The 10,829-nt window shown below is 41.5% G+C and overlaps 2 protein-coding genes across 2 annotated transcripts; both read left to right on the top strand.

The window, feature by feature from the left end:
* Positions 1-76: 76 nt before the first annotated feature.
* On the top strand, positions 77-10,299 carry rpz4 (rapunzel 4). Its single transcript, XM_031867524.1, has 3 exons — positions 77-140; positions 7,803-7,866; positions 8,028-10,299. The coding sequence occupies exon 3, from the start codon at positions 8,048-8,050 to the stop codon at positions 9,221-9,223; it is 1,176 nt and encodes a 391-aa protein (XP_031723384.1). The 5' UTR covers positions 77-140; positions 7,803-7,866; positions 8,028-8,047; the 3' UTR covers positions 9,224-10,299.
* On the top strand, positions 164-3,823 carry rpz5 (rapunzel 5). Its single transcript, XM_031867523.1, has one exon. It carries the CDS (start codon positions 1,723-1,725, stop codon positions 2,902-2,904), a length of 1,182 nt encoding a protein of 393 aa, XP_031723383.1. The 5' UTR covers positions 164-1,722; the 3' UTR covers positions 2,905-3,823.
* Positions 10,300-10,829: the final 530 nt, after the last annotated feature.

Here is a 10,829-nt window from a genome sequence, read left to right as displayed (position 1 = left end):
GAGAGAGAGAGAGAGAGAGAGAGAGAGAGAGAGAGAGAGAGAGAGAGTCTATATATACATCCCAAGGAGGCTGGTGCTCACAGGCACAGCTGGACTACTGGATATCTGGACCGTAGCCCACTGGATATTTAGCTAGAAAGGTGAGTTCATGTTTTTCTGCTCTAGTTCTTTATTCAGCATCTCCATCATCTACTTCACCACTTAACCATCATTTATAGTTTTCCATAAAAGGTAAATGAAAAAGAAAGAAAGAAGGAAAAACTTAATATTCAGTTTTGTTTGTTCAGCTTTTCCCACCCGTACTAAAGCTGGCTTTCTTTTTTTATTTCCTTGAAAGTAAACTGTTTTTCTACAGGAAGAAAAGTCTAAATGTAAGTGACGTGCCAGAGGTAGAGATGATTCCTTTGGGGGATGTAGTCTTGAAGCTCTGTAGCTCTGTAGCAAAGCATATCACATTGAAAGGGGAGATCAGTGTTTGATCAAGTGCTGTGTTGGACTCGCCTTTTTTCCTTTCACAAAATATATTTCACTTTTAGTGCTTTAAGAAGAGAAACTTTTTTTTTGATTTTACAAGGGAAGATATTTTCAAACACAAACCAAGATAATTACTCATTAAGTATTTTCTTTCACTGTTTTCTATTGGTTTTTTTTTTACCTTCGAATCAGAATGGAATTGAATTCTGTTATGTAATTACAAATTTGAATTTGAAATGGTGCACTTTTTTGTTATTTTCATCACATGGGAATGTGGATAAAAGCACTGATGGCATGTGGCTGAATAAAGTAGATCTAATTAGTGTAGTGCTGTAAAATGACACCACTGATCTCATCACTGCAGCAAATATTGGTGAGTCTATTTTGTGTGGTTACACATATAAACCTGTATTTCTCTCTTTTTTTCATGCCAAAACCTCAAAAAACACATTTGTATGTGTTGGGTTTTTAATTACATTGGTGCTGTAATGATTAGGAAAGTGTGATTGCATTATTGAACAAGTGCAGTGGTGGGGATTTTCTTCTCTCAGACCTGGGTGTGCCTTTTTCTGAACTGGATATGGGCTCCAGGGAGCGAGAAATGAGTTAGGTCATCTCTCTTGTGTATTTTACGTCGAAAACCAGACTATCGTTACCAAAGTAAATCCCCTTCTTTCACCATGTTGTGAACATCTGTGTTTGCTTTGGGTCTTGGCTATTGTTGGAGCAGTTTAAAAAAAAAGACTTCCCAAAGGGCCAATACTGCAATGTTGCACAATACGTCATAATTCATGAGTACACACAACATGTTTGATATTTGTCCTGAATTGCCATCCGTGTGTGTCTCGTTTGTGTAATTTTATGAGCTTTTTTCTGATATGTGTCAATGCCACCAAGGCTTACAAAAAAAAACCCGAGTCCCTGTCATTAGCCGAGGCTCTGAGGGTGCGGCATGAAACTGGATGCCTACATGTGCAGACATGACCTGCCGTTTGCTTTATTGTAGGGATTTGTTTGTCAGGAACATGTCCTGTGAGAAAAAAAACGACTCTATGTCAGCTGATTACATTTGTTTTGCCAAATTTAAGTTGAAAAAAAGCACCAAATTTTTTCTGAAATGTCATAAAATCTATAAGACTATAATGAACTTTACAAGGGTTTCATGTTTCTTCTTCTTTCAGGCACCAGCAAAGCCTCTGGCAGTGGAAAACTAATTAGATTAGTTAGGGTGAAACACATAATACAAAGATGAATAATGTGGCAGATTGGCTCGTGCAGAACAGGGACAAGATCGAGAAAGGTGTGGAGATCATGGGACAAGCCTCGGAGGTGCTCGCTGCTACCGTGGGCCAGCTTCACCCCGTCTTGGAGGCCGTGTTCGTGGCTTCAGCCGAGCTACTCAACAACCCGGACAGCAAAGAGGCTCGCTACCTGACTCAGCAGTTCGAACTGGTCAACCAGCAACTGGAGGGAATCCAAGATGAGATCGATCAAATTGCCCTGGAGCTGCAGAAGACATCGTTGAACAAGCAGAACTTCGATCGGGAGGCGCAGATGCTCAGCCAGTATGAAAAGTTCCAGGACTTTGTCAACGCCAAGCCAAAGTTTAAAGAGAAGAAAATGGAGAAGTTCCTCAGCCATTACGAGAACACCGATGCCGACTTGAACTTGGACGCCCTATACAATGCTGTCATTGGGGACTGCACCGCGGGAGACCCCATGCTTGAAACAGTAGTCAACACAGAGCAGAGAAGCAGAAGGGCAGTTGAGGATTTCTGCGCCCGGCTGAAGAAGCTCTTCGTGGTGGGCATTATAGCTGTCATGGGCCACTCCGCCCTCAAGGAAGGGGTGGTGGGGGAGGAGATGGTGAAGAGGTGGCAGGGACGGATGGATGAAGTGGAGAAACGAATGAAAGCAGCTGTGGATGACTGTACAGAGAACTTTGCCGATCAAGCCAAGCAGGACATGGAGCACCTGCTACAGGAGAATCCCGGTGCCGTCAACCTCGATTTCACCAAATCCCTTCTGGGTACTCTCATTAAGAAATACGACTGGGTTAACTGGTCCATCAGGGCCTTCAGCGACAAGGAGCGCATTTTCTTTTTCAACTGGCTGGCAGGAAAGAAGTGCCACGGAAGTGGAGGAGCCAACTGGTTTGACATTTTGACCAAGAGCAAGATCAAAGTGGTAGTCTCTTTCTGTGTCGACCCCAAGCCCATTAACAAGAGTCAGATCCAGGAGCAGATTGAAGTTCAGAAGATGAAGGGGAACATGATTGATGTGGCTCAGGTTCTGAACAGGAGCTTCCCCAACTGCCTGGTCCATGCTGTCAGCCATTACAAGGAGGTGGTGGAGTCCAACAACTTTCATGAGGATTGTTACTACTATGGAAAACACAAAAGAGCCTACCTGTGTATCCACTCTGAGTAGGCTCACAGAAAAACAGAATGTGCAGCCACATAAGAAAATGAACACATACATTTATGAATAGATTTACCAGAGACCAGGAAATATTTGCATTGAATATAGAAAATGAATTCTTAAATATTGTCTTAGACGATGTATAACCTGCTCTGTCAGGTTTCTGGTTTGTGATTCCTTGTCTTGCTTGTAATGATTTTTATTCTTTTACATATATCTTTCATGATGATACAGCAGCTTCAGGGTGGGTTTTTTTCAGAGCCGTACATCTCCATGCCAGCTTTGATGTAACGTTATGACTCTCATAATGATTCTGTCCCCATTGGATATGACTAGGGTTGGGCGATGTGACGATATTAATCTGTTAACTGTGAAGGACTTTGCCATGTAGTTTATACCAAGGCACCCTTCCCCTTCAATACCTTTAAACATCTGTAGGTGTATCGGACCATTGTGGGCAATGCGGTAAATCAATGAGCAGGACTACTTTATGGCTTATTCGATTTGTCCTGTTGCACTGATGGGATGCAGTACCCAGATTTGTCCGTTTGGGTTATTTTAAGCTTCCCAGTTCTTTATTGACATTTGAAAACTGTAGGCTAGAACAAGTAAATAATTGGACCTTGAGTTGGGATTGTTTTGTCATTCCTTGTACAGTTTCTCAATTTAAGAGAATGTTTACCACCTATACAACGTATACAGAATAACACAAAACGAAAAAATGACATACTGTGTTTGCGGATTATATCGATATCGCCCACTCCTAGATATAAATGTGTGTAAAACAAAATCAATTCTAATATTCTTGCTGCTTTTGGTGCAATATATTGCTGCACGGCAAACGCCCAAAATCCTTATTCCACAATCAACTTCGTCAATATACTTATGTATATTTTACTTTAATTTGTAATAAACAAAAAAATTTGAATGGTTTTGGCATCGTTGGTCTTCATTACTCAGTTCAAAACGCACTTTTTGAGTTAAAACCTATTACAATTATTGAAAATCATGATTCATTTGGAAGCATAATGTTCTGCTGACTGCAATTGAGAACAAATCTCCTTCAACAGTCATAATGCTTTAATAACAGGCCTTTGTTTATCAAATGGGTGGAGGTTGATCGATAATAATATCGCCACAGCAACAATCTATTATGCTCACAACTTTTTTTTTATGCTCCACCACCCAACTTTTGTTTTTTTCTCTTTCTGACTGGGTGTGCCTCTGTAACATGAGAGCCACATGACCAATAGGAAGACAAACAGTCTGGAAGTTACTGTATTTGTTCCGCAAACTTTTTAAGGTGAGTCCATTTCTGTTCAAAATGCTTCGTAGTGGACAGGCTCATGAAGGTAAACTGTGGTGGTAGCGATAAGACACTTAAATAGGAAACGATCGGTTCAACTTATTCGACTCCATTCCAGCCTCTCGTTACATAATCGAGCTTTTTCTTTTTTCCCTCTTTGACAGCACCGACGTGCCGTTTAAAACATGTCAAATGCGCGTATTTTGTTAACGCGGCTTCTTTAATAAAGTGAAGTGGGTGATTAGACGAATCTGCAAAAAAAGAAAAAAGAAGAATGCAGTTTAAACTAAAACGTGTCGATTTTTATGGGCGTTGGTTGCCAGATCTGGTGCCACCGCTTCACTTTTTCCAGGAAGTGTTTTAACTTTTGAAAGGCGTTATCCACTTGTGTTGTAACAGAGAACCCGGTCTGTGGTGTTAACCTGCGATGTTTGTTTGGCTCTCTGTCCATCGGCTGTACAATGATACAATTAGAGCCCTTGTACACGGACTGATCGATACATGTTCCATTAAGAGGGCGCATTAACTGCGCGTCTATCTCTCGGTGGCCAGACTGAGTGGTCAGCTCTCAGAGGGTTTGGTCATCTTTGTGTTCAGAGGAAGCTCTGCCACTCAGCATAAATGAAACATGAACTATCTGAGCTCTTATAGAGACATCTTGTATTTGTATGAAGATGTTTTTTTTTTATTATTATCACAAATGTTGTTAAACGGAATTGCCTTTGCAAAATATCAAGAAATGAACATGTTTCTAATGTAGCCTGTTGTTTTCAATCAGTGCATTTCCTAAAATTATTAGTTGTAATTAAAGACAAGTGCAAATACACCACTGTAAACATTCAAGTAAAAGTCTTGCATTCAAAATGTAGGTCAACATCTACAGTCTTTGGTCAAAATACAGAAGAACTATCAGCTAAAAGTACTTGTTCTGCAGAACAATGTCCCCCGTGACTGACTTATTATGTATTGCATTATTAGATAGTTAATACAGATTCACATTGTGCTATTGTAGCAGGTAGAAGTGGAGCTACTTTTAACTACTTACTCATGTTTTGTCCAGTGATTTCCAAACTAGGGGTTGGACCCCTCCAAAGGGTCACAATAACAATCTGAGGGGTCTTGAGATGATTAATGGGTCAGGAACCAAGAAAAAACATCGTCTATACACAAATCTATTTTCATTTTTTGTCAAATGTAGTATTCCTTTGGTCCTCAAACTGTTAATTAAATGAAACAAACTGGCAACCAGTTTTTTTTTGTTTGGTGTATTTGCTAACAACTCACAGACAGCTTGAACCTAACAAGGGGCCCAAAGTAGACACTGTTCTTTGTGAGGGGTCACAAGACAAAAAATGTTGGAAACTGCTTTTTTTTGGTATAAGGTTTAATGTATACTTAATCTGAAAAGTAGTTGAGGAGTAAAGAGTACAATGTTTCCCTCTGAAATGTAGTATAAGTAGCATAAATGGAAATACTCAATACCTCAAAGTTACAGTACAGTATAAGTATACAAGTAAATCTGTACTTTAGTTACTTTCCACCACTGAATATAAGTGGAAATATTCGTAAAAAACAAGACTTGTTATTCGTGTCTGTAGGCTGGCATTCATATCTCTGGTGAGATGCACCTCCAGCTCTCTGTTTCTGAAAATGTGATTTCTTCAAGCAATTTTATGTTTGAACTGTGAGAATGTGCTTCACGTGCACTCAGTCTGCAGTTACACCACCCCCGGGACCTTGAGAGAAAGAGATAGATAACATCAGTGGAAAACAGGAATCACAGTTATAGCACGGTCAAATCAAATGAGATACAGTGACTGTAAATGCTTTAACATCCTGCTGGAATTTCCTGTACTTTGTTGTTTTAGTTGTCAAGTCTCACAAGGAAAGATTATACAGATGTTACATATTTTATATCATATAGAACATCGTTGACATTCAAAGGATGCTTTAATGGGATAGTTTGCCAATTTGGAAAAAGCCCTTATTGTCTTTCTTGCCAAGAGTATATGAGAAGATCAATATCACTCTCATGTCTGTCCTTTAAATATGAAGCTACAGGTAGCAGCTGGTTAGCTTAGCATAAAGCCAGGAAACAGGGGGAAACAGCTAGCTGTTCAAATCTCTTAATCTCAAAACAACCAGACATGAGACTGGTATCGATCTTCTAATCAACTCTCAGCAAGAAAGGGAAAAAGCCTATTTCCCAAAATGTTGAACTACCCCCTAAATCTTTGTTCAGATCTGTAAAGCCATGTTGGAATTGAATTACTAGTGTTGACATCCTTCTTGTCTGCGGATGCCTGCAGATGTGTCTGACTGCTGCAGAGGTGTTCGATGCATCAGGCTGAGAAATGGGGGATATCTTGTCACATAAATCTTCTGCAGTCTAGCTAGATTACCCCCACAGAGCACACCTCCGCAGAGAGAGGAACGAGCTGACAGATTCTTTTCCATTGTCTTGTTGCTGAGGTAACTTGCTGAGTTTCACTGGAAAACGCACCCTTGCCCAGCAAGTTTAACCTCTTACACTTAATCACTTCCCACGCCTGCTGCTTCATTATTGACTGGGCTGGCTGAAGGAGAAACAGATCTGCTGCTGCTCCTCCTTCAGCCACAATTAACAAAAAAAAAAAACTCTCCGAATGCCAGAAACATGAATTAAAACACATGAGGACAGCTTCATTAGCTTGAGCTGCTGTGTTGACATTGAATGCGAGGGTGTGAAGCCAGTAGAAGAGTGTACCATCATTTAGATTTCCACCCAAATTACACATTTCCAGTTTTGCAAAAGGACATGTCTGAACATGCCTAGGAAATGATATGGGTTGCTCTCACAGTCAGCTTTTTCTCCATTTCCTGATCTTTGGGAGGAGCTGTTTTGTTAAATAAGATTTTCCAAATCCTCTTGTTTTTCCAGTGCAAGACAGGATGTAATTTCCTTGATATAAGGACCCATCTAGCATCACTAAACCCTTTTTATATTTGTATTATGTTAGGCCCCTTGAAAACAATGATTTACCCGAAGACAAAATATGACTTTTTTACGGACAGAATAACTACTGTCCTAACTTACAGTAGTGATGAACTCCTCCTACCCCACCACGTGCTATAAGTCGTACACAACCAACACTCTGGGTTCATTCCTCCCTCAGACCGCATTGCAATCTGTATGATGATTTAACCTTCTCTGCGCAGAGAATAAATACATTAAAGACAAGCTTCTTTCTCAATGTTTCTTAATTTCAGTATCATAGGACTCACTCGGTACTATTAAATAGTTTTTTTCCACCGCAGTAGTTAGTCAGTCAGCCCTTCTCCATGTTGTCTTCACAAGTTATACTTGAAAGGATAGACTCCACTGCTTGTTTAAGACTAATAACAGATACCTCCCTAATTCCCACAACGTAAACTTAAAAGTTTTATTGCACCACCTCAATGAAACTGTCGATTTACATATAAATAACATACAAGCAATTCAGCCCAGACCGGCCCTCCGCCACTGCTGAATTCCCTTTGCGTTGTTGAGTCATTGCTCACTGGGTGTGGCCATCAGCCAGCACTTTAAGCTCACTTGGCTGTTTCTCTCTTTCCTTATCAGTTTTTGCTGTGTTCTAAGAGGAGCGAGGAAGCAGGCCGCAGTCTAACTACACTGAAACAGAACAGTAAGTAGATCAATAAAACACATGTGTTTTGTCTTATACTTTCTGTCTCATTTGTGTTCAGTTTTTGACCTGTTTGATTGTTCTTAGAGGAGGTTTTCTTGCTTAATTATCACAACAGACTGTTTCTAACCATATCAATATCTTTCTCTTATTAAAATCAGTCTGAGAGACATCAGCAAAGATGGCAAGCCAGCTACAACAGCTTGTAGCGGATAGAAAGGATATGGTGGAGACTGTGATGGAAGTGTTTGAACATGGAGCTGAAATGGTGGCCAGCATCGCCGGCGACCTTTTCCCCATTTTCGCCATCGCCGCTCCAATCGTTAAACTGGCTCTGGACAATGTGGAAAGCAAAGAGGCGGTGTTCATGAAGGAGCAGTTTCAGAAGGTGCGAGAACGTCTGGAGGTGGCCTCCGAGGAGATCCAGCGGATCAACGAGGAGATTAAGAAGAGCGGATTGGATGCTGTGTATTTCCCAGTGGAGGAGAACATCACTAACCAGTTCAGGAAGTACATGGACATCCTCAACGCCAAACCCAAGTTCCGGGAGGTCAAGAAGAAGCTTTTCCTGGATCATTTTGCCAAGACCGGTGGTGACAAAAACCTTATCACCCTCTACAACTCTGTGACGGGAGATAACTTCTCTGGGGAATCTGTGCTCGAGATCACGCTGAACTACGAGGAGAAAAGTCGCCGGCCGGTGGAGGACTTCTGCGCCAGGCTGAAGAAGCTGTTCTGCATCGGGCTCATCGCTCTTTTGGGCCACGCCGCTCTGAAGGGGTACGACGAGGAGGACGCGCTTCTGAAAGACTGGGGTGAGAAGATGAAGACTGTCCAGCTTAAAATGAATGAAGTCATTGAAGACTGCATCATCAGCTTCCCCAAACAGGCTGAGATGGACTCCCTTCGACTGGTGAGAGACGAGTCAAACTTAACCAACCAGCAGCTAGCTGATGCTATAGTAGAGAAACTAAAGAAGAAGTATGACTGGGTGGGCTGGTCCGTGCGTATTTTCAAGTCCACTTCAGGCATGTTTGCCAACAAGAAGGATTACCACTGCCCGACCGGGAAGAGCCGCTTCCAGGTCCCTTCATCAGATGAGAAACTTAACGTCTGGGTGTCCTACAGCTCCTCGCCCGAGCCTGTGGATAGCAATCACATCCAGCAGCTGATCCAGAGTCAGAAGAAGCTCACGGTGGTGGGTGTAGCTGAGGTCCTGTTTGAGAAGTTGCCCGGCGCCTGCGTGGTCCACACGGTCAAAACCAGCAAAGACCTGGCCTGCTCCCGGAGCTTCACAGATGAGCTCCACTACTGGGAGGAGCACAAGAACTTCTACGTCTGTGTTCACTCGGCCTGAAGATTTAGACGCTGAAAAAACTCTCAAAAGTCAATCCTTCAGTATGTAGCTAACTTCATATTTACACGGATAATCACAGAGTCCATCGCTGCCTTAGCCTTGAAATGCTACACAGTTTGTGCCTTAATTGAGGCCCTCTCTAAGTATCTTTTTTACCAAATTATTCTGTTTTTCTAAAGATGTTAACTGTTAGTTTCTTGCAGTGGGGGTACATCAAATCAATTTTATTCATACAGTCCAATATCACAAATTTGTCTGAAGGGGTTTTACAATCGGTGCAGCATACGACACCCTCTATCCTTAGACCCTTAATTTAGATTTGGATAAATAACTTGAATTTGGGGGGAAAAGGAGGGTTCCCTCTCCCAGGAGGGACAGACATGCAGTAGATGTCATGTGTACAGACTTCCACAAGAAAGTAACTAGATTCTTCACCTAAGAATAATGACCTTTGACCCCTTTTGTTTAGGCTGTATTATATCCCTGTGTCTCTTTTTGTTATGAGATTGCTCAATCGTGTAACGTTATAATCACAGTAAAGTTCACAGTCGATAAGGAATTGTGGTATATGATCTACAACTGTGTTTTCGCTGTTTATTTCAGGAGGACGTGGTTGTTTTGTTCTGGGAAAGCTGTTGACTTAGAATCCGGCTGTCTTACCGAGATAATGTGTTGCTGGTGGTGATAAGCGGTGACCTCGCCTCGCTGAGGACGCATACACCAAAGCTATGAGAGAAAAACGTCTCCAGATATTTTCCCAGACTGACAGAAACCTTCATTTTGATTTCACTTCTTGTACTCATCTGAGAAGTATAGTAAACCTTGTCACTGCCTGCTGTACAGCACAAACAAAGCAGAAGAGACAAGGCCCCAAAATAACATTTGCTGTCGTGAGCTGGTACCCACGAAACTTTATTTACACACCCTGCCACGAACATGCCGAGACGTAGTGACGGCAACACTTTGTTTACAGACAGATACCGAGCATAGCTACTCTCGGCAACCGTGGCTCACTGGGTTAAGAGGGTTGTCTGGTAACCGCAACGGTTCGATCCTTGACTGGGACGTGCCACGTGTCGTAGTGTCCCTGAGTAAGACACTGAACTCCCGGCTCCCCGGGCGCCTATCATTGGCAGTCCTCTGCTCCCTATATATAGGGATGGGTCAAATTTCGTGTATGTGTATATGTATATGACAATAAAAAGGGTTTCTATTCTATTTCTATTTTGTCACGTCTTTACCGTGTGGTGCAACACAAACTGGAAAGTTGTACCTGCTCAAAGGTGGAAGATTTACTTTGTTGAATTGTGGAAAAGGTAAATCATGACTTTTTTCTTTTTTTTTCTTTTGATCAAACATCAACACTACTTTGTAAGAACGATGTCATGTAGACATTGAAAAAAAGACACCACTGAGCTGTTATTGTTTTAGATCTTTTGGGGTTGTTTTTTTTAAACCGCTGTAAACTGTGTGAGTTCTTTGTGTATTGTTTTCATGTTATCACCTATAAGTATCATAATGTCTTTAAACATTTTACTATTTGACCAAAACATGCCCCATATTTACTGTAGCTATCAATACTGAAATATTGATCAAATGTTTATCT

This window comes from Anarrhichthys ocellatus, unplaced genomic scaffold (genome assembly GCF_004355925.1).
Source record: "Anarrhichthys ocellatus isolate YVR2014 unplaced genomic scaffold, GSC_Weel_1.0 scaffold39, whole genome shotgun sequence".
Classification (NCBI taxonomy): Eukaryota; Metazoa; Chordata; class Actinopteri; order Perciformes; family Anarhichadidae; genus Anarrhichthys; species Anarrhichthys ocellatus.
The sequence above is the reverse complement of the archived record's forward strand: the minus strand, read 5'-3'. Positions and strand labels throughout refer to the sequence as shown.